Here is a 24,911-nt window from a genome sequence, read left to right as displayed (position 1 = left end):
TCTTATACAAAAGCAAAATACTACAGATGCTGGAAATCTGAAATAAAACCAGAAACACTATAGTAGTCAAATGTGGTTTTTATTGGAAGCCCTTTTCAAGAACAAAATAAACTTTCATTTGGAAAAGCATGGGTTAATGAAGGAGAGGCAGCATGGATTTGTTCAAGACAAATCGTGCCCGACTAACTTGATTGAATGAATTCTTTTAAGTAACAGATCAAGGTATTGCAGTAGATGTATATATGGACTTTTGGGAGGTATTCAACAAAATGTCATATCACTATTAAAGAAATGGAAACTCATGAAATTGAGGGGAAAGTGGCAGTATGGATACGGAATTGCCTCAGTGACAGGAAGCAGAGGGTGATGGTGAATGAATGCATGTTTTTCAGACTGAGGGGTGGTTTGCAGTGGTTCCCCATGTGTCAGTTTTGGGTCAATTACTCTTCAATTTTTATAAACAAACTTGACTTGGTTGTAGGGAACAGTATTTTAAAGTTTGCAGATAATACAAGACATGGCAACGTAGATAGTAATGAGTATAGTTATAAGCATCAAGGTGACATAGACAGGATGTGAAATGGGCAGAAGCGTGGAAGTGTGTGAAGTGTTGCACTTTGGGAGGACTAATATAGCAAAACAGAATATTGTAAGTGGCATGATTTGGAGAAGTGTAGATGAGCAGATAAATATTGGTGTTCACATAAACACATCCTTAAAAGTGGCAGGGCAAGTTGTAAAGGAGATTTTTAAAAAAACATGGGTTACTTGGGTTTATAAATAGAGGCATAGAATAGATAAGTAAAAAGATCATGCAAGAACTATATAAATCGCTGGTTAGGCCTCACAAGCATTGTGGACGATCTGAACACCACATTTCGGGAAAGAGGTAAAGGCATTAGGGTACAGAGGAGATTTACCAGGATGCTGCCAGGGATGAGGGGCTTCATCGGGAATACCGGGATTTGGGACACTCTACCTAAAAAAAAAAAGTGGTGGAAGCTGATTCTTTAAGTTTTAAAAGGATGTTGAGCAAATCTGGACTGATGCTGCGGCGACATGAGGTCAAATCCTCTTGCGCCAGCTGGGGAAATTTAAAAATTCAATTAATTAATAAATCATAGAATCATAGAAGTTTACAGCATGGAAGGAGGCCATTCGACCCATTGTGCCTGTGCTGGCCGACAATTAGCCACCCAACCTAATCTCACTTTCCAGCTCTTGGTCCATAGCCTTACATGTTACGGCACTTCAAGTACCTGTCCAAGTACATTTTTAAATGTTATGAGGGTTTCTGCCTCTATCACCCTTTCAGGCAGTGAGTTCCAGATCCCCACCACCGTCTGGTGAAGAAATTTCCCCTCGAGCTCCCTCTAAACCTTCCTACCTCTTACCCTAAATCGATGCCCCTGGTTTGGACCCCTCACCCAAGGGAATAGGCCTTCCAATCCACTCTATCTCGACCCCTCATAATTTTATACACTTCAATTAGGTCTCCTCTCAGCCTCCTCTGTTCCAAAGAAAACAACCCTAGCCTATCCAGTCTTTCCTCATAACTAAAATTCTCTAGTCCAGGCAACATCCTCGTAAATCTGCTCTGTACACTCTCTAGTGCAATCACATCTTTCCTATAATGCAATGGCCAGAACTTTATGCAGTCCTCCAGCTATGGCCTAACTTTACAGTGTCAACGTAACCTCCCAGCTCTGGTATTCTGTGTCTTGACCAATAAACGCAAGTATCCGTATGCCTTCTTGACCACCTTATCTGGCTGTCCAACCACCTTCAGGGATCTGTGGACATGCACTGCAAGGTCCCACTGTCCCTCTACATTTCTGAGTCTTGTTATGGATAGGTAGAAAGGGGTATGAGTGGTTCCTGCTGTTCACCTTCCAACTGACCGCAATCGTGTTCTGTTAAAAATGGTGTGTTAGTTCCTGAGTGTTTTTCTTGAGTCAAATAAACAGACAAATGACAGGTTTTCATGTAGGTTTTAAAAAGGATAACACTTTATTTTTACCCAATTCCCAAAATGGTCACAACCTCGCTCACGTATGTGTTCACACACACATACACAAGAATACATAGAGAGAAAAGAGTAGTAGTTTAGAGTCCAAAGTGAGGTATGTGTTCATGGTTTACAGTAAACATTCTTAGGAGCGAAGTCTTTTTAAAGGTGCAAGCCTGGGGTTTGTAGCTTGAACTTGTTGAGACATTGTAGAGTTCTAGTGGTTATAACTCAACACAAAGCTGGTGGTGTGGATTTTGGTTACCTTCACAGATGGAGATCCTAAAGTCACTTTCTGATATCTGTGCTCTGGGTAGTTGTTCACTTGTTGTTTAGCAGAGTCATCTTGGCTGAATCTCTTGCTCAGCCTCTGGCTGGTCGCTCTCGCTCTCGCTCGCTCTCTCTCGTTTAAGGTTACACTCTATCACATAACAGTTTATATTAGGAGACACATGGCCCTCTGCCCTGGTATGACCGCACAATGAACCAGGATGTGGAGACCATGGCTATCGACTGATGTCTGAATGGGGGCAATTCTGTAAACATGGTATAAAAACTGGAAATGCTCAGCAGGTCTGGCAGCATCTGTGGAGAGAGAAGCAGAGTTAACGTTTCAGGTCAGTGACCCTTCATCAGAACTGGCAAGGGTTAGAAATGTAATAGGTTTTAAGCAAATAATGCGGGGGTGGGGCAAGCGATGACAAAAGGCAAGGCATTGGATAGGACAGGGTCACAGCATCTCCACAGATTTCCAGCATCTGCAGTATTTTGCTTTTCTGTTAACATGGTGCTATTTCACACCTATTCAGTTTTGGTTTGGGCTGTGAGCATGTCTGCCTCCAGAATCCTTTGTTAGTTCATTCATGTTGATAAGAGTCATTCATATGCAATAATGTTCTTTTCAATTTCAAAGGGGTTCTCCCCAGAGCTATTTCAGACGAGTTCCATCTTTGTAGACAGGTTTGTTGATTTTCAGTACAGGCGGGGTCACGTGACCGCTAATTCATTTTGACTGTTGTACTAGTGTCCATGTTCTTGTGGTTTTGTTTAACATTTGACTATTCATAATTCTTCCATTTCATTTTTTATTTCATCATGGCTCCTTCCGTGCATGACAGTATCCTACCATATATTGTCTATTCGCTTTCCTTGTAAGCCTTCCCCAAATGCATTACCTCACACTTCTGCAGATTGAACTTCATATGCCACTGTTGCACTTGCCTGACTAGTCCATTGATAGTTCCTGCAGTCTATAGCTTTCTTCTTCATTATCAACTACACATGTATCGTCTGAAAGCTTCATTAATCATATTACCTACATTCAAGTCCAGATCACTGATAAATACCAGCAAAGGCAAGGGACCTAGTATTGAGCCCTGTGTAACCCCACTAGGAACAGCCTTGCAGTCCCATCGATCAATACCCTTTTTTTTCTGCCTCTGAGCCAGTTTTGGATCCAACTTGTCGCTTTGCCTTGGATCCCATGGGCTTCTACTTTCCTGGCCAGTCTGCCATATGGGACCTTATCAAAAAACTTGCTAAAATCCAGGTAGACCACATCAAATGCACTGCTCTCCTTGTTACCTCCTCAAAAAATTCAATCACAGAATCACAGAATAATACAGTGCAGAAGAGGCCCTTCGGCCCATCGAGTCGGCACTGATGCATTAAAGATACCTGACCTGTCTACCTAATCCCATTTACCAGCACTTGGCCCATAGCCTTGAATGTTATGACGTGCCAAATGCTCATCCAGGTACTTTTTAAAGGATGTGAGGCAACCTGCCTCTACCACCCTCCCAGGCAGGGCATTCCAGACCATCACCACCCTCTGGGTAAAAAAGTTCTTCCTCAAATCCCCCTTAAACCTCCCGCCCCTCACCTTAAACTTGTGACCCCTCGTAACTGACCCTTCAACTAAGGGGAACAGCTGCTCCCTATCCACCCTGTCCATGCCCCTCAAAATCTTCTACATCAATCATGTTAGTCAGGCATGACCTTCCCTTAACAAATCTGTGCTGACTTCTTTGATTAATCCTTGTCTTTTTAAGTGAAGATTTATCTTTTTCCTCAGAATTTTTCCCAGTAATTTTCCCACCACTGAGGTTAGGCTGACTGGCCTGTACTTACTTGGTCTATCCCTTTCTCCCTTTTGAAACAATGATACAACTTTGGCTGTGCTCCAGTCTTCTGGCACCACACCTGTAGCCAGAGAGGATTGAAAAATGTTGGTCAATACCTCTGTTATTTCTTCTCTTGCTTCCCTTAACAACCTAAGATACATTTTATCCAGGCCTATTGATTTTATCCACTTTCAAAGGTGTTAAACCCTTAATACTTCTTGCACTGTTAATTTCATCTAATATTTCACACTCCTCCCTGATTGCACTGTCTGTATCGTCCCCTTCTTTTGTGAAAATAGATGCAAAGTATTCGTTAAGAACCATGCCAAAGCCCTCCGCCTCCACAAACTGGTTACCTTTATGGTCCCCAATAGGCCCTACTTTTTCTTCAGTTATCCTCCTCCTTTTGTATTTATATAAAAAAAACTTTGGGTTTTCCTTGATTTTACTTGTCAATATTTTCTCATGCTATTTCTTTGCTTTCCTAAATTACTTGTTAATTTCACTCCTAGACTTTTTATAATCCTGTAGGTTTTCTGTATTATTGAGTCCTCGGTATCTGTCATAAGTTTCCCTTTTTATCTGTATCCTATCCTTTAAGCCCCTTGACATCCAGGAGGCTCTGAATTTTAGTCCCACCTTTTTTCTTTAAGGGAACATTCTTGCTCTGAACCATCACTATCTCTTTCTTGAATGTCTCCTGCTGATTTGGTATTAATTTACCTTCAAATAGCAGTTTCCAGTCCTTCTTTGGGCCTCCTTATCTCGAGAGACAATGGATATGCGCCTGGAGGAGGTCACTGGTTTGTGAAGCAGCGCCTGGAGTGGCTATAAAGGGCAATTCTGGAGTGACAGGCTCTTCCACAGGTGCTGCAGAGAAATTTGTTTGTCGGGGCTGTTGCACAGTTGGCTCTCCCCTTGCGCCTCTGTCTTTTTTCCTGCCAACTACTAAGCCTCTTCGACTCGCCACAATTTAGCCCTGTCTTTATGGCTGCCCGCCAGCTCTGGCGAATGCTGGCAACTGACTCCCACGACTTGTGATCAATGTCACACGATTTCATGTCGCGTTTGCAGACGTCTTTATAGCGGAGACATGGACGGCCGGTGGGTCTGATACCAGTGGCAAGCTCGCTGTACAATGTGTCTTTGGGGATCCTGCCATCTTCCATGCGGCTCACATGGCCAAGCCATCTCAAGCGCCGCTGACTCAGTAGTGTGTATAAGCTGGGGGTGTTGGCCGCTTCAAGGACTTCTGTGTTGGAGATATAGTCCTGCCAGTTTCCAGTCCACTTCAGCTAAATTACATCTCAGCTTAGTAACATTTGCTTTTCTCCAATTGAGAATTTTTATTCCTGGTCTATCTTTGACCTTTTCCACAACTGCCCTAAATCTAACTAAATTATGATCAGCAAGGTCTATGGGTCCTGACAACATCCCAGCTGTAGTACTGAAGACGTGTGCTCCAGATCTAGCTGCATCCCAAGCCAAGCTGTTTCAATAGAGCTATGACATTAACATCAACCTGACAATATGCAAAATTGACCAGGTATGTCCACGTCACAAAAAGCAGGACAAATCCAATCCAGCCAATTACCATCCCATCAGTCTTTTCTCAGTCGTCAGCAAAGTGATGGAAGGTGTCTTCGACAATGCTATCAAGCAGCACCTACTCAGCAATAACCTGTTTGCTAATGTTCAGTTTGGGTTCTGCCAGGCCTCATTACAGCTTTGGTTCAAACATAGACAAAACAGCTGAATTCCAGAGATGAGGCGAGTGTGACTGCCTTGACATCAAGGCAGCATTTGACTGAGTATAGCATCAAGGAGCCCTAGCAAAATTCATGTCAATAGGAAGCAGGGGAAAGCTCTCCACTGGTTGGAGTCATACCTAACAGAAAGGGAGATGGTTGTGGTTGTTGGAGGCCTATCTTCTCAGACCCAGGACATCGCTGCAAGAGATGCTATGGGTCATGGTCTACGCCCAACCATCTTCAGTTGCTTCATCAATGAACTTCCTTTTATCATAAGAACAGAAGTGGGGATGTTTGCTGATGATTTCAGTTTTCAGTACCATGTCAACTCCTCAGATACTGACACAGTCCGTATTCACATGCAGCTAGACCTGGACAACATTCAAGCTTGGGCTGATAAGTGGAAGTAACATTCGCACCACACAAGTGCTGGGCAATGGCCATCTCCAACAAGAGAGATTCTAACCATCTCCCATGACGTTCAATGGCATTACCATCAATATCCTGGGTGTTACATTTGACCAGAAATTTAACTTGACTAGCCATGTACTGTGGTTACAAGAGCAGGTCAGCGGCTGGGAATTCTGCAGCAAGTAACTCACCTCCTGCCTCCCGAAATCCTGCCCAATCTCCACTTGTCTGAATGAGTGCAGCTCCAACAACACTCAAGAAGGTCGACATCATCCAGGACAAAGCATCCCACTTGATCAGCACCCCCGTCTACCACCTTAAACATTCACTCCCTCCACCACTGGCACACAGTGGCCACAGTGTGTACCAGCTACAACATGGTTGTTTAACATACAGCTCGCGGGCCAGACTCCGGCCCTCCAAAGGCTTCCATCCGGCCCATGAATGTAAACTGCTGGAATGTGAGGCACCTCGGTGGGCAGCAATAGGTTTGTTATTTCCCCGCTCCCACACAACTTGGTTGTACCCAGCGGAGAGGCGGTGTTCACCGTCTGCCTCTATTATCTACCCTTATGGTGAGTGCACAGACGGGACGGGAGGGCGGGCGTGGAGTGGAGCGGGGGTAGCCGAGAGCATAGGGAGTGGCGAGCGGGGACTTGGAGAGAGGTGCACAGAAAGAGAGCGGGGGTGGGGGGAGGTGGGAGAGAGAGACAGACAGAGAAAGCGGCAAGAGGGTGGAGACAGAGGGGAGAGAAAGAGATTAATATCACTCTTAACAGATGGATATCGATCCGGAATACTCCGTGTCGCTACATCGTTTGTGGGCAGAGATTGAGTACTTATGCAAGCAAAACAATGCCAGCTATGTCACTAATTCAGTATTCAACATAGTGACAAGAAAGTAAATCAATAAATTAGTCTTCTCATTTAAAGCTTCCTCACAAAAATGCATGTTTGTTGTGGTTTTGATTAATAATAAGATACATTTTTATTGCTTTTACCCTTACAAACTTTTCTCACTGGCCCCCTATATAGGACAAAAATTGTAATGTGGCCTGCCACACGAAAAGGTTGGACACCCCTGATCGACACTGCAGCGACTCACCAAGGCTCCTTCGACAGCACCTTCCAAACCTGCGACCTCTGCCATTTAGAAGGACAATGGCAGTAGATGCACGTGAACACCATCACCTGCAAGTTCCCTTCCAAATCACACGCCATCCTGGCTTATAACTATATCGCCATTCCTTCACTGTTACTGGGTCAAACTCCTGAAACTCCCTCCCGAACAGCACTGTGGGTGTATTTACATCAGATGGACTACAGCTGTTCAAGAAGGCGGCTCACCACCATCTTCTCAAGGGCAGTTATTGGTGGGCAATAAATGTTGGCCTTCCCAACGATGCTCACGTCCCATGAACAAATAAAAAAGCACAAAAGGCGAGCGTGTGGGGCTAAAAATGTCCTCTCTTTCAAAGAGCCTTCACAGGCACAATAACACAATGGGCCAAAAGGCTTCCTTCTGCGCTGTTTCTATGATTTTAGAATCCCTGTCTTTGCTGATCTATGTTGGCTCTTTATACCCCCAGTGCCTCAGATTTAAATTCTCATCCTTGTGTTTAATCCCTTCATGGCCTTCGTCCTCCCTATCTCTGTAACCTCCCATAAGCACCGCACTTCCCATCCAGAACTCGCCATTCTTCCAATTCTGGCTTTGTCTACAATCCCCATCTCTTTGCCTCTCAATTGGTGCCTGTGCCTTCAGCCATCTAGACCCCATATCTGGAAAAGCCTTAATTATCTACCACTGCACCCCTCTCTCCTTTAAAACCCTCCTTACAATCCAACTCTTTGAGTCATGCATCATACTTCACACTTCTCTTCCTTTAAAACTTTTAGTTACCTCTCCTGATGCTTTCTCCTTTCGCACGGCATCCATTTTTGTCTGAAGCATAGAAACATAGAAAATAGGAGCAGGAGTAGGCCATTCGGCCCTTCAGGCCTGCTCCGCCTTTCAAAAAAGATCATGGCTGATGGTCTAATTCAGTACCCTGTTCTTGCTTTTTCCCCATATCCCTTGATCCCTTTGGCATTCAGAAATATATCTATCTTCTTCTTGAATATATTTAATGATTTGGCCTCCACTGCCTTCTGCAGTAGAGATTTCCACAGATTCATCACCCTCTGAGTGAAGAAATTTCTCCTCAACTCGGTTCGAAATGGCATACCCTGTATCCTGAGACTGTGTTCTCTGGTTCTGGTCTTCCCAGCCATCGGGAACGTCCTCCCTGCATCTAGCTTTTCTAGTCCTGTTAGAATTTTATAGGTTTCTGTGAGATCTCCTCTCATTCTTCTAAACTCTAGTGAATATAGGCCTAGTCGACCCAATCTCTCCTCGTACGTCAATCCTGCCATCCCAGGAATCCGCCTAGTAAATCTTCTTCGCACTACGTCCATAGCGAGAACATCCTTCCTCAGATTAGGAGACCAAAACTGCACACAATACTCCAGATGTGGTCTCACCAAGGCCCTGTATAACTGCAGTAAGACATCTTGCTCCTGTACTCAAATCCTCTTGCAATGAAGGCCAACATACCATTTGCCTTCCTAATTGCTTGCTGCACCTGAATGCTTGCTTTCAGCGACTGGTGTACAAGGACACCCAGGTCTCGATGCACCTCCCCCTTTCCCAATCTATCACCATTCAGATAATCTTCCTTTCTGTTTTTGCCACCAAAGTGGATAACCTCACATTTATCCACGTTATACTGCAACTGCAATGCATTTGCCCACTCACCCAACTTGTTCAAATCACATTGGAGTCTCTTTACATCCTCCTCACAGATCACTTTCTCCCCAGCTTTGTGTCGTCTGCAAACTTGGAAATGTTACATTTAGTTCCCTCACCCAAGTCATGAATATATATTGTGAATAGCTGGGGCCCAAGCACTGATCCCTGCGGTATCCCACTCGTCACTGCCTGCCACCCGGAAAAAGACCCATTTATTCCTACTCTCTGTTTACTGTCTGTCAACCAATTCTCAATCCATGCCAGTATATTACCCCCAATCCCATGTGCTTTAATTTTGCACACTAACCTCTTATGGGGGACCTTATCAAAAGCTTTCTGAAAATCCAAATACACTATATCCATTGGTTCTCCCTTATCTATTCTACTAGTTACATCCTCAAAAAACTCCAGTAGATTTGTTAAGCATGATTTCCCTTTCGTAAACCCATGCTGACTTTGTCCAATCCTGTTTATACTTTCTAGGTGTTCTGCTATCACATCCTTTATAATAGACTCTAGCATTTTCCCCACTACTGATGTAAGGCTAACTGGTCTGTAATTCCCTGTTTTTTCTCTCCCTCCTTTTTTAAATAGTGGGGTTACATTTGCCACCCTCCAATCTGGAGGAACTGCTCCAGAGTCTTTAGAATCTTGGAAGATGAACACCAATACATCCACTATTTCTGGGGCCACTTCCTTTAGTACTCTGGGATGTAGATTATCAGGCCCTGGGGATTTGTCAGCCTTTAACCCTATTAATTTCCCTAGCACTATTTTTTTTACTAATACTCATTTCCTTCAGTTCCTCCCTCTCATTAGACCCTTGGTACCCTAACATTTCTCGGAGGTTATGTGTGTCCTCTTTTGTGAAGACAGAACCAAAGTATGTGTTTAATTTTCTGCCATTTCTTTGTTCCCCATTATAATTTCCCCCCTTTCTGACTGTAAGGGACCTACATTTGTCTTCACTAATCTTTTTCTATTCACATATTTATAGAAGCTTTTACAGCCAGTTTTTATGTTCCTTGTAAGTTTACTGTCATACTACCCTTCTTAATCAACCTCTTTGTTCTCCTTTGCTGAATTCTAAACTGCTTCCAATCCTCAGACTTGCTGCTTTTTCTGGCAATTTTATTTGCCTCCTCTTTGGATCTAATACTATCCCTAATTTCTTTTGTAAGCCAGGGTTGAGACACCTTTCCTCTGTGAGGTGTTTCTACATAAAAGGTGTTATATAAATGAAAGTTTATGTTGTATAAAATAGTAGCTCAAAATGCTGTCTCCAGTTCAAGTGAAATTGTGAAAATTTGCATGGCCATTATTCAGCTTCACTGAATTGTGCTAACAACACTAAAACTTGTCACTTAATACTAGTACCTTAGGAGACTGTCATATTTTTTAGATTGACTGCACAGTGTCTCTTAATCTTAGGGTTGCAGTCAAAACTCACAAGATCAGCATTCTTTGAAGCATTTCCAGACTACTCGCTTGGACCCACACTGTATTGTCATCGGTTTGGACTCGTGGACTGTTTGGTAAGGCAAATCAATTATAGTGTGATAAGTGCAGTTCATTCATTATCACTATTTGTATTTTAATAACATACAATTGTTACAAAGACTGACCTTACAGAACACTTTTCTTTCACTTCTAGCTGAAGTTGGTGACTCATGGTGGGTATAGGTCCTGTAGCAGTGTCTGCAGATTGGTGGCATCACAGTTGAACCCATTGTAACATGCATTTTTCAGTTTATTTTATATTTCTTTCTACATTTTCCAGCATTTTCCATTTCAGGTCTCTGATTATTCAGATGCTTAACTAATACCGAAAAGGTGTTCTGGCATACCCAGGATTCCCAACCTATTCCTTGCACAGAGACCATCTGACCTGTACATCGTCTCCATAAGATCAGTTCTGAAGAGAATGCTTTCCCTGTGGGAGGAAAAGATTAGGTATCCTGGGAATGCCAGACAATGAGCAGGACTGAAACTGGAAACTTGTAGTTGCTCTGACATTCACAGGGTTTCCTGGCCTTTTCTTCGTTTTGAAACCATCCGGCCTTTGTGTCTTTTTCATCAGAACTGAACATGGAATGATTTAATATAAAAGCAAAATACTGTGGATGCTGGAAATCTGAAATACAAACAAGAAATGCTGGAAATACTCAGGTCTGGCAGCATCTGTGGAAAGAGAAGCAGAGTTAACGTTTCGGGTCAGTGACCCTTCTTCGGAACTGGCAAATATTAGAAATGTGAAAGGTTATAAGCAAGTGAGGCGGGGTGGGGCAAGAGATAACAAAGGAGAAGGTGTAGCTTGGACAAGGCCACATAGCTGCCCAAAAGGTCATGGAGCAAAGGCAAACAATATGTTAATGGTGTGTTGAAAGACAAAGCATTAGTACAGATAGGGTGTTAACGGACTGAAGATTGAACAGCAGCAAGTACAAACATGGAAAAAAAAACAGTGGGTAAGCAAACTGAATGATTTAACATTAGTAGCTATGAGTTAATTTGAAAGGAAATTGAATAACTATTTGAAAAGGAAGAATGTAGAAAGATACACAAAGTGTAGCAAAATGGAATTCATGCAAATAGTTCAATTTGAAGAGCACCAGTACAATGAACCAAATAGTTATTATCATCTGCTCAGCTCATTCGCTGTAATAGGCAATTTGCTTTGTTGGGAATCACAAATCTGACCTGGTGTACTACAGCTCTATGTAAGTCTTCTAAAGTTTTTGCTTCTTAGGCTTTTTAAAAAAAAGTTACATTTTCTTTTTGACAGTTGCAAGCCGAATATGTATTGTGGATCTGAAAGCAAAACACTGGATGCTGGAAATCTGAAATAAGAACAGAAAATGTTGAAATACTCAGCAGGTCAGGCAGCACCTGTGAAGAAAGAAACAAAGTTAACGTTTCAGGTCGATGACCCTTCATCAGAACTGGGAAAAGTTAGAGATGTAATAGGTTTTAAGCCAGTGAAAGGAGGAGTGTGGGAAAAAGAACAAAAAGGAAAGACTGTGATAAGATGGAATTACAGGAGAGATTAAATGACAAAAGGGTTGGTGCTGCAAGGACAAAGGGAGTGCTATTGGGACAAGTAAAGAAATGAAAGGTCTGTTGAGAGGAGGTGTCAGTGGGAGAATGATGAGCAGCTGCCACCTGGAAGCAGAAACAGAAGAAAAATGTGTTAAAATCAAAACCTGCGAAGATAAAGGAAACAAAATGGGGGCAGAGGTTACGGTGTGAAATTGCTGAACTCAGTCTGGAAGGCTGTAAAGTACCTGATTGAAAGAGAGGTGCTGTTCGTTGAGCTTACTTTGAGCTTCGTTGGAACACTGCAGGAGGCTGAGTACAGAGAGGTCTTTATTTGCTGTTCACGATGCAATCTGCTCTACGCTGGGGAGACCAAATGCAGAATGGGTGACCACTTTGTGGAACACATTCGTTCAGTCCACAGGCATGATCCCAAGCTTCCAGTCACTTGTCATCCACCTTGCCCTCATGCTGAACTGTCTGTTCTTGGCCTCCTACAGTATTCCAATGAAGCTCAACGTAAGCGTGAGGAACAGTATCTTATCTTTCAATTGGGCACTTTACAGTCATCCAGACTCAACATTGAATTCAGAAATTTCAGAGTAATCTCTGCCCTCCATTTTGTCTCCTTTTTCTTTCCAGGTTTTGGTTTAACTTGTTCTTCTCTTGTTTTTGCTTTCAGATGGCTGCAATTCATCATTCTGTGATTCACACCTCCACTAGACACATCTTTTGTTTCTTTACTTGTCCCATTACCACTCCTTTTGGCCTTGCACCATCAACCCTTTTGTCATTTAATCTCTCCTGTCTTCCACCTTATCACAGACCTTCCCTTTAGTTTTCCCCCTCCCCACTTTCACTTACTTAAAACCTATTACATTTATAATTTTTCCCAGTTCTGATGAATGGTCATTGACCTGAAATGTTAACTCTGTTTCTCTCTCCACAGATGCTGCCTGACTAACTGGGTATTACTGGCATTTTCTGTTTTATATATAGAATCATAGAATGGTTACAACACAGAAGGAGACCATTCAGCCCATCGTGTCTGTGTCGACTCTCTGCCAAAGCAACTTGACTAGTCCCACTCCCCTGCCTTTTCCCCTTAGCCCTGCAAAATGTTTTCTCTTCAGATAATTATCCGATTCCCTTTTGAAAGTCTCAGGCAGTGTATTCTAAATCTTAACCACTAACTGTGTAAAAAAACATTTTCCTCATGTTGCCTTTTGTTCTTTTGCCATTCACTTTAACTTGGTGTCCTCTCATTCCTAACCCTTCCAGCATTGGTAACAGTTTCTCTCTATCCTGTTCAGACCCCTCATGATTTTGAACACTTCTATCAAGTCTCTTCTCACCCTTCATCTCTAAAGGAGAACAGTCCCAGCTTCGCCAGTCTATCCACATAACTGAAATCTCTCTCCCTGGAAAAATTCTTGTAAATTTTTTCTCCACCCTCTCAAATACCTTCACATCCTTACTAAAGTGTTGTACGCAGAATTGCAGTTGAGGTCAAACCAATGTTTTATACAGATTCACCATAACTTACTTTCTTTTGTACACTATGCCTCTATTTTATAAAGCCCAGGATCCTGTATGTCTTATTAGCTGCATTCCAAGGTTTGTGCACATATACCCCAAGACGGCTGCTCCTGCACCCACTTTAGAATTATATCCTTTACTTTGTATTGTATTTGTTCATTCTTCCTACCAAAATGAATCACTTCACACTTCTCTGCATTAAATTTCATCTGCCACTTGTTTACCCATTCCATCAGCCTATCTATGTCCTCTTGAAGTCTACTACTATCCTCCTCAGTTCACAATACTTTCAAGTTTTGTGTCATCTGCTAATTTTGAATTTGTGCTCTGTACACCCAGGTCTAAATCATTAATATAGCTTGAGAAAAGCAGTGGTCATAATACCGACACCTGGGAACCCCAATATATACCTTCCTCAAATCTGACAAACAAGTGTTCACCACTGCTCTATTTCCTATCACTTGGCCAACTTCATATCAATGCTGTCACTGTCCCTTTTATTTCATGGGCTTCAACGTTGCTGACAAGCTTGTTCTGTGACACTTTATCAATCGCTTTTTTGGAAGTCCGTGTACACCACATCAACTGCATTACCCTCATCAATCCTCTCTGTTACCTCATTACAAAAACTCAATCAAATTAGTTAAACATGATTTCCCCTTAACAAATCTGTTCTGCCTTTCCTTAATTATTCCACATTTGTCCAAGTGACTGTTAATTTTATCCCAGATTAGCGTTTCTAAAAACTTTCCCACCACCTAGGTTAAACTGACTGGCCTGTAGTTGCTGGGATTTCCTTTTCACTCTGTTTGAACAAGGGTGTAACATTTGTTCAGTCCTCTGGCACCACCCCATTTCTAAGGAGGATTGGAAGATTACGGCCAGTGCCTCCACAATTTCCATCCTTAGTACCTCCGTATTCTCAGTTGCATCATCTTTGGTCCTGGTGACTTAACAAAAGTACAGCCAACCTTTCTAATACCTGCTTTATCAATTTTAGCCCAACGAGTGTCGCAGCTACCTTCTCTTTCACTATGACTTTGGCAGCATCTTCCTTGGTAAAGACAGATGCCCTCTGCCTCCATGCGTAAATCCTGTTTCTCATTCCGCAGAACTAGATGCCTCAATACCCAACTCATTCTGCAGAACCAGATCCAGCTATGCCTCCTTCCTCATTGGACTGGAAGCACACTATAGAAACTCTTTTCTTCCCCCACCGCTCTTTATACTATTACTATTGCAATCTATTATGGGATAATTCAAGTCTGCCCATTAGAACTACTCTGTTAAGGATCTATTGGAATAAGATGTTTATATCATAGAATGTGGTTCGTCTGTAGTGTTTTTGATATGCAAGTCAAAAAGAAAAAAGGCCGTGCTTTTAAGATAAATTCTGCACAAAATGTATTCTTTAGCAGTGTTTCTTCTAAAGTCCCTTAATTTCACAGGTGCTATGAGTGTGACGAGGAATTAATACCATGCACTAAAAAGGTTCTTGCTCACTTGCTGGATTTTCTCCAAAAACATGCTACTAAGACACACTCAGGTAAAGCTTTTTGCATCTACCACATTCAATGAAGCTGAACGCTATTCAGGTGTACCATGTCCTATTAAAGGAATACTTCAGGGAATTTTGGAGGTCTAAGACCTAATTATATAATCTGTATTTTGTTACAATGATATGTGGAAAGTAAACTGCAACTGCGTAGGCCATGATTCAGAAGTTAAATGAATATTTGGATATTTTACTGATGGAGATAAACAGTTACAAGTTGCACAGTTCAAATTTATATTTTTAATTTTATTCTGATCGTCATCTGATTGTAAATCTACTCCAGTGTACGAGAATGACCACATATCAACTATGACATTCTATCAATTTCACAAAATCTTCCATCAAATGTGATTCAGATTTGGGCTGCATGACCAAAAATAGAGTATTGTAGCAGGCTTTCATTTCCTTTTGTGAAAAATTATTATAAGTTGCTTAGGTTTTAGTCAGATGAAAGAATTGCTGCAATTCTCTGTAATTGGCGAGATTGTCTTTGTTTACTGATGTATAATCCTACAACAGTCTTCCCCATTGCATTTTTTTAAGATGAGCACTGCATTTGATCAAATTTTAATATTTAAATTTTCTTTGATATACCTTTTTGTTTGAATTTTCTCAAAGCATCATAATTGGCACCCTGCTTTTTTTCTGAGCACGCCATTTACTGTATAAGATAATGGCCAAGACGTCATACTCACATATCTCTGATAATATCTATCCAAATTAGACTGTTACCGCATGAAAGTAGCTTAAGCTGACTTGCTTGTGTGTTTCACTTCCTTCCACTTAGCAAAAACAAACCAATAAACAAATAGCCAAGTAAGAGAATTGCAGTTCTCCTGTTGTCCTGGCCAATGTTTATTCCTTACTCAACACCATCAAAAAATGATTTTCTGATCGTTCATCAATTTGCTGTTTGTGGAATCTTGTTTTCTAAATATTAGCTGCTATGTTTCCTTGCATAATAGTAGTGACTAAACTTTAAAAGTACTGCATTGACCGTGAAGTGCTTTGGGACATATGAAAGTTCTTTTTTTCTCATTTACATAACAATAATGACTTTAAAATATTATGAGCTTTAGGAGTCACTGTCTAAACTCACCTATTTTTAAGTTGTTTTTCTCTGCTCTTCCTGTGCTGTCTCAGGTTTTATCAGTGCTACACTGATACAGGTATGAAAAGTTTTGGGAGGAAGTTAACTTTCCTTTGCTGCAGAGAATCAATTTGCTAATGTGTGTTGTGGGCATGAACGTAAGTCAATGTTTCCTGACAAATCTTGGTCGAGCAATTAGTTGAGGGCAGTAATTTAACTCTGGTTCCAAGTTGATATTTTTGTATTACTCAGCTTCTGTTTTTCCACAACATGGGGTCACTACTGGTGTTCTGAACTTATCCATTTTCATTGCTGTCTTCAAAAATAATGCATACAACTTTAAGCAGTTTGCACATTTACTGCTCTGATCTTTGAAGATAATTCCTGGCTAACAATATATTAACTACATAGTTGGGCTGCGTAGACAGGCTGGCATTAATTGATAGCAATGAATATTAATATGGTCATGTCTGATAGTAGATAGGCTTAGGCAGAGGTGGAGACTGGTAATGTTAAGAAAATGGAAGTAGCCAACCTTTGGGGTGGAGAGACTATGGGGTTGGAAGCTCAGGTCTGTCATACCACACTGAGGTTGCGACTACAAACTTAGACAGTGGCCGCGAAGGCGGTGGAACTGATGGTGAGGTATGAAGATGATAACTTTAGTCTACAAAATGTTTTAAGTGGAGGAAATTGTGGCTGATGTCTGACAAGAAGGTTGACAAATGCAGGAAGCGCAGGGGTCATTAGAAGTGGTTGAGAGGTACAGCTGGATGTTGTTGGCATACATTTGGAACCTGACATCATGTCTTCATTTGTACCCAAGATAAAGCACGTCAGTGAGGAAGAGGAGAAGGCTAAGGATGGATCCTGGGGGACTTCATGGGTAACTGGGCATGAAGAGGAGCCATTGCTGGAGCTAATCTGATTATTGTTGGAAAAGTCAGAGTGGAACTAGGTGAAGGCATTTGGCTGGACAATGGAAGACAGGTGTTGGAAGAGGATGGTGCGATTGATCGTGTGAAAGGCCAAGAAGAATGAGGAAGGACAGTCACGGTAGATTTCTGACTTTGATTAGGGCCCTTTCAGTGCTGTGACGGGGCAGAAATCTGATTTGGAGATATTCAAACATGGAGTGGCAGGAAAGATGGGCACAGATTTGGATGTGGATAATACATTCAAGGACTTAAGAAGAAATAGAGCTTAGAAATCATGTGGCAGTCTTCAATGACACTTGTTCAGGGTGACTTTTTGACAAGAGGGTGTTGATAGCAGTTTTTGAAGGGAGGGTGACTGTACCTGAAAAGAGGGAACCATTTACATTTAGCATAGGGTCCAGGAAGGAATATCTGAGTGGTTAGTCATTTAGAAACATAGGAACAGATGTAGGCCATTCAGCCACTCGAGCCTGGTCTGCCATTCAGTTAGATCATGGCTGATTGTACCTCTACCCCATTTATCGGCTTTTGATCCATGTTCCTTGATACCCTTATCTAAGAAAAGTCTACCAATTTCTGTCTTAATAGCTTCAATTGGTCTATCATCCATAGCTATCTATCATCGAATCCTTTTATCATTTTAAGTACCGTAATTAGATCACCCCTCAATTGTCTATACTCAAGGGAATACATGCCAAGTTTGTGCAACTTGCACTTGATAATTTAACCCTTTAATCTTTTAATCTGTAGTATTATTCTGATAAATTTTTGCTGCATCCCCTCCAAGGCCAATATGTCCTTTCCAGGTGTGATACCCAGAACTGAATGCTAAAAGGAAAATCCTAAGGCGTTTTGTAAGTATATTAAGGGCAAGAGGATAACCAGGGAAAGAGTAGGGCCCATTAGGGATCAAAGTGGCAATCTGTGTGGGGAGCCGGAGGCCATAGGTGAAGTTTTAAATGATTACTTTTCATCTGTGTTCACTATGGAGAAGGATGATGTAGGTGTAGAGATCAGGGAGGGGGATTGTGATATACTTGAACATATTAGCATTGAAAGGGAGGAAGTATCAGCTGTTTTAGCGGGCTTAAAAGTGGATAAATCCCCGGGCCCAGATGAGAGATATCCGAGGCTGTTATGTGAGGCAAGGGAGGAGATAGCAGGGGCTCTGACACAAATTTTCAAATCTTCTCTGGCCACTTATTATAAAATAAGTACTTGATTGAATTTTTCGAGGAGGTGACTAGATGTGTAGATTAGATTAGAGATACAGCACTGAAACAGGCCCTTCGGCCCACCGAGTCTGTGCCGAACATCAACCACCCATTTATACTAATCCTACACTAATCCCATATTCCTACCAAACATCCCCACCTGTCCCTATATTTCCCTACCACCTACCTATACTAGTGACAATTTATAATGGCCAATTTACCTATCAACCTGCAAGTCTTTTGGCTTGTGGGAGGAAACCGGAGCACCCGGAGAAAACCCACGCAGACACAGGGAGAACTTGCAAACTCCACACAGACAGTACCCGGAATCGAACCCGGGTCCCTGGAGCTGTGAGGCTGCGGTGCTAACCACTGCGCCACTGTGTAGATGAGGGTAAAGCAGTTGATGTAGCCTACATGGACTTCACTAAGGCTTTTGATAAGGTCCCGCATGGTAGATTGGTCAAGAAGGTAAGAGCCCATGGGATCCAGGGCAATTTGGAAAATTGGATCCAAAATTGGCTTAGTGGTAGGAGGCAGAGGATGATGGTCGAGGGCTGTTTTTGCGAGTGGAAGCCTGTGACCAGTGGTGTACCACAGGGATCGGTGCTGGGACCCTTGCTGTTTGTAGTGTACATTAATGATTTAGATGTTAATACAGGAGGTATGTTCAGTAAGTTGGCAGATGACACGAAAATTGGTGTCATAAATAGTGAGGAGGAAAGCCTTAGATTACAGGACGATATAGATGGGCTGGTAAGATGGGCAGAGCAGTGGCAAATGGAGTTTAATCCTGAGAAGTGTGAGGTGATGCATTTTGGGAGGACTAACAAGGCAAGGGAATATACAATGGATGGTAGGAACCTAGGAAGTACAGAGGGTCAGTGGGACCTTGGTGTACTTGTCCATAGATCAGTGAAGGCAGCAGAATAGGTAGATAAGGTGGTTTGAAAGGCGTATGGGATACTTGCCTTTATTAGCCGAGGCACAGAATATAAGAGGTTATGATGGAGCTGTATAAAATGCTAGTTAGACCACAGCTGGAGTACTGTGTACAGTTCTGGGCACCACGCTGTAGGAAGGATGTGATTGCACTGGAGAGGCTGCAGAGGAGATTCACCAGGATGTTGCCTGGGCTGGAGCATTTCAGCTATCAAAAGAGACTGAAAAGGCTAGGGTTGTTTTCCTTGGAGCAGAGAAGGCTGAGGGGGGACATGATTGAAGTATACAAAATTATGAGGGGCATTGATAGGTTAGATAGGAAGAAACTTTTTCCCTTAGCTGAGGGATCAATAACCAGTGGGCATAGATATAAGGTAAGGGGTATGAGGTTTAGAGGGGATTGGAGGAAAAATATTTTCACTCAGAGGGTGGTTGGAATCTGGAACGCACTGCCTGAAGACGTGGTAGAGGCAGGAACCCTCACAACATTTAAGAAGTATTTTAGATGAGCACTTGAAACACCATAGCATACAAGGCTATGGGCCAAGTGTTGGAAAATGGGATTAGAATAGTTAGATGCTTGATGGCCGGCTTAGACACACGATGGGCCAAAGGGTCTGTTTCTGTGCTGTATAACTCTATGACTCCAAATGGGGCTTGACCAAGATTCCATACAACTCAGGCATAACTTCCTCCCCTTTGTATTCCAGCTCCCTTCAGGGCCATTAGCTTTTTTGATTACTTCATGTACCTATGTGCCTTTTGTCAGGATTGTACATAGAAATGTGGTCAAGAGAGCATGGGTGGATCTCACTATAAGATGAGCTTGGAGAAGGCATGAGGGTGGATGGGAGAGAAACTAGAGAAATACCCGACTCCAGGCTTGTGCAGGAATAACTTGGTTGGGAGGTTGGTTTATTTGTCATGGGGAAGGAGGGATGCAACAGAGGCAGCTGAATGGATGGTCTCAATCTCAATGACAGATGTCTATGAGCTCTGTATGCTTGTTGGAGTTGAGGGTGGAGAGTGCAGGGGATAGGAGTTTAAAGGCAGTGGAGAAAAAAATTCTGGTGATTATCTTTGCATTTCAGGATGATCCTGGAGCAGTGAGCAGTTGTGGCAGAAGAGGGTAATTGTTTGAAATGGTCCAACCAGACTTGATGATGGATGACTAAAACAGTTATGCTGGAAACCATTAAAGTCTGTGCTTTTTGAACTTGAGGTAGTGAAGATGTGGGCCATACAATGAGACGTGACTAGGGCTGAAGCCAATAAGGGGTTCAATGGGGATGATGACACCAAAGGCAGAGGCAAAGGAGTTATTGAGCAGATCAACAGCTGAAGAAGTATTGTGGAGAATGGAGAGCCAAAGACTAGGTAGTTGGGAGTTTGAAGGTGCCTCAGAGAGAGTTTTTTCCAGGTTGGGTGTGGAAGGAAATGGGATTGAAAGGGACTAGGGGATGTGAGTGATGAGGCTTACAAGGAAGTGATCAGGGATGGCCTTGTCTTTGATCAAAATGCAGGAGAGTAGAGAGATCACATGAGATGGTAATGTGTGGAGGGTGATGCAGGAGAGTTTATATGGAGGAAGAGATTAAGGGAGTACAGGAGGGTAGTGCACTCTTGGGAGAGAGACCATGTTGACTTGAGATGGAGATAGTAATCACCAAGGATGAGTTGTCATTCAGTGCAGAAACTAACAGGGGAAAGGTGTGAGAAACTAGAGGTGGAGCTTGGGGAGGTGGGGGCAGAGGTTGTAGAAAACGACAATTTTAAAGGACAGCTGAAAGGATTGGAACAAGGTGAGATGTTTGAAGGAGGAGATGGTGCCAGAGGCATAGAGGAAGAGAACAAAGGGTTTTGGACACAAGTGCAGCACTACTATATGGACTCAATGGGCCTCCTTCTGTGCCATAATGAGACTGTGACAACCACTATGGCATTGTGTGTGATACAGGTGATGGAAAGTTTTGTCACTGTCACTGGGTCACCATTCTAGATCTCCTTACTTCACATTTTGGGAGCATTTTCACAACATGCACTGCCATGGTTCACAAAGAAGGTGCACCACCACGTTCACGAGGGCAACTAGGTATAAGCAATACAAGCCAGCCTTGCCAGCAAGAGCCAGATCTTGAGAATGAAGGTATAGGTAGGTTTCGTAAGGAGTAAGATGTTTCCACCTGTAACCAAGTTTCTGTTAAAACCATGATGTGTCAATGCAGTCATTCACAATAAAGTTGTGAATGGATAGGGTCTTGTTCATGAGTGAATCGAGGGAATTGCAGAGTGGTCTGATGAATGTTGATGCACTGGCAGAGTCAGTGGGGCAATGATGGCTTAAGTGAGTGGAATGGAAAGAGGTTGGCTAGAGTAACCCCCAGCTGGCATTGGACAGGAAGGCTAGTGAAAGAGGAAGGCAGGACAGTTGGGATTGCTGCTTATAAGGAGGAAGTGATGGTTACCTCAGTAGACGATTGAAAGAATGCTAGCAGGCACAAAGGAAAGCTGTGGGCTTATTATAAAAATGGAATTCAAGCCTGGAATGGTGGCAGGAGAGTAGGAAGGCGAAGGAATAGTGAAGGGTTGGAGTAGTGATGGGGTTTGAGGGGTTTAGTGAACAATATCATGACTGGTGACAAAAGAGGAGGAAACAGGATATTTCCGTTATAGATTCTAAAGTCAGCAATTATAATGGAAACTGCTTCTTTAAACTTGTCATGTAATTGCAATTTCCTGCCAGTGGTGGTAGAATTGGGCTGGGGAAGTGGAAGAAGGGAAGGAGCAAGGAGCAATGGGAAGCCTACAGGGTTTGAGCAGGTAGTTCAATGAGGAAGAAGTAGGAGACAGGATTATTTTAATATTCCCTTTTTCTCCCCTCCTCTTGTCTTTCCCCGCCGGCTTCCTTTTCACTACCCCCTTCTCAACTCCGTTCCTCCCCCTTATGTCTTCCCTGGTGCTTTCCTATTCTCCCACCTCGGTCTTCACTATGTCTTCAACTGGGGAGATTATTGGAGTAGGAACTAAAAAACGACAGCTTAGGTTTTGCTGACATTGAGGTGAAAGCAATTTTGATTCATTAAGGGCCAGATTTTGGACATGCAGTTAGAAAATATGGGAATGCTTTAGAAGCAATGGGAATGTGAAAAAGTAGCCTTTAAGTCACAGATGAAGGTTTTAGCCAATGTCAGAAATAAGAATTTATTGGGCTGCTGTTCCTGTTTGAAATGTGAACACTGAAGGGGTTCTTGGGAATAAAAGCATGCAAAAAAAATCAGAAGCCTTTCATTACTTCTGGAAGAGCTAAGCAGCCAGTTGGAAGAATAGAACCATGGGGGCTTTAACATGGGCGTAGGTGGGCAAATGAGCAAAAGTTTTGAACACATCAGCTCCAACTCATCAACTTTCAGATTTTATTGAGGCAGGACAAGGGTTGCACAGCCAATTTGCTCCCAGGATCGGGGATTGGAACTACCTGATCCTGTGGCCTCCTTTGGAGTGCTTCCTGCCTAACTGTAAACCAAGCCTGCCAATCAGACTGATTTCCAGGCCGGGAACCTGCTGGGGCCAAATGTCACACATTGTGGAGATAAAACTCCAAGCAACTTAAGATGATGTTAAACGACTGAGGCGGGAGGAGTGCACTGTTTTTTCTAGTTCCACTTCTCCACAGGTCACAACATCGATTGAAATGTTTACCCAGTTACTGATACGGTCAATCAAAGATGCTATTTTTATCCCAGAATAAAATACACCAACTAGGTTTCTGTAATAAAGAACAAAATTATCAGTTTATTGTAAAACAAGACTTCACCAGTAATGAAGCAAAGCATTCACACACACATTGAAATATGAAAGTTCCCTTTTCCCCTTAGCCACTCACTTCACTCCACTCACCCACCCACTCATGCACTCCCTCACTCCTTTCTTCTGTTACAAAAAAAGACAAAAAAGAATACTTTGGCCAAATACTTGCTAATTCTTGAAGGAAAAAAGAGAAGATATAGAAAGATGTCAGGTGTCCTTTTTATGGTTTGGTGTCCCAAATATGCATAGATGGTTGTCACCGGGATCCTTTTCTGGAGCAATTCATTCAGGCGGCGTCAACGATTTATCCTGCAAGTTTTTCCAGCATCTCGGGAGAAATACGGCAACCAGGGTTTCAGGCAGGCCTTTTAGGAGGAATGCATCATCAATTTCTCTATTTCTTACACTTGCTTCTAAGAGCTTTTCAAGGAGATGGAAAAACTGGCAGACTTTTCAAAGAGATGGAACAGGCTGAGCTGGGATTTTGTCCTTCAGATTGATTTTTAAAACTCCAACTGACTGTACAAAGCGAAACCAAAAACAATATCTCAAGAGTCAAGCCTCCTGACCCCTATAAGTCTTGATCTGTCACTTCTCTGTAAACATCTCCCCCAAGTCAAAAAGCCCCTGTGGGTTAATTATCTGAAGACAGGTGACTTCCAGTAAGGGTTGTTTACAAACCAAATCCAAAAGACCTTACAAACATAAAGTCCAGCATCTATGGAATCCTTTTTGCAGTTTTAAAACACAAGTCCTCAAAATTTAACAAAAAATGGAAGTACTTTCATAACAATGAGCAATAAATGGCGACCTTTCCAGCAGCAGCCACATCTTGAAAATGAATTTTAAATAAAAGTATAAATACATCTTCAGTAAATGTTTTCCGTGTGCTGTTAGGGCCTCCCAAAACACACCCACCCACCCAACCATCCCCCCACCCCCCAGTAAAAGTTCTCTCTGGAATCATAGATTAGCACAGCACCAAAGGGGACCATTTTGCCTTCTTTAATAGAGCAATCCAGTTAATCCCACTCCTGCTTTTTTTTAATGGGCCAGTCAGGTTGCTAGAAGAGTAACCAATCAAGTCAGATGAGTAAAGAGCAACAATTTTTTTTATTGGTTCATCGGATGTGGACGTCATTGGCTAGGCCAGCATTTATTGCCCATCCCTAATTGCCCTCAAGAAGGTGTTGGTGAGCTGCCTTCTTGAACCGCTGCAGTACATGTGGGGTAGGTACATCCACAGTGCTGTTAGGAAGGGAGTTCCAGGGTTTTGACCCAGCAACAGTGAAGGACGGCGATATAGTTCCAAGTCAGGATGGTGTGTGGCTTGGAGGGGAACTTGCAGGTGGTGGTGTTCCCATGCATTTGATGCTGTTGTCCTTCTAGTTGGTAGAGGTTGTGGGTTTGGAAGGTGCTGTCTAAGGAGCCTTGGTGCTTGCTGCAGTGCATCTTGTAGATGGTACACACTGCTGTCACTGTGCGTCGGTGGTGGAGGGAGTGAATGTTTGTAGATGGGGTGCCAATGAAGCGGGCTGCTTTGTCCTGGATGGTGTCGAGCTTCTTGAGTGTTGTTGGAGCTGCATCCATCCAGGCAAGTGGAGAGTATTCCATCACACTCCTGACTTGTGCCTTGTAGATATTGGACAGGCTTTGGGGAGTTAGGAGGTGAGTTACTCGCCGCAGGATTCCTAGCCTCTGACATA

General features: G+C 42.7%; 1 protein-coding gene across 2 annotated transcripts in view; it reads left to right on the top strand.

Moving 5' to 3' along the window:
• Positions 1 to 24,911, top strand: part of usp45 (ubiquitin specific peptidase 45) — a 179,763-nt gene that overhangs the window by 16,728 nt on the left and 138,124 nt on the right. The window contains exons 4-5 of one of the 2 annotated variants that reach the window (XM_068025973.1): positions 10,516 to 10,619; positions 15,108 to 15,205. In XM_068025973.1, the coding sequence (XP_067882074.1) occupies positions 10,516 to 10,619; positions 15,108 to 15,205 (202 nt within the window). Of the gene's footprint in view, positions 1 to 10,515; positions 10,620 to 15,107; positions 15,206 to 24,911 lie in introns of those variants that run through there. The other variant, XM_068025983.1, reaches the window with a different exon arrangement.

This window comes from Heterodontus francisci, chromosome 3, assembly GCF_036365525.1.
Source record: "Heterodontus francisci isolate sHetFra1 chromosome 3, sHetFra1.hap1, whole genome shotgun sequence".
Classification (NCBI taxonomy): domain Eukaryota; kingdom Metazoa; phylum Chordata; class Chondrichthyes; order Heterodontiformes; family Heterodontidae; genus Heterodontus; species Heterodontus francisci.
This window is presented reverse-complemented; position numbering and strand designations above follow the sequence as displayed.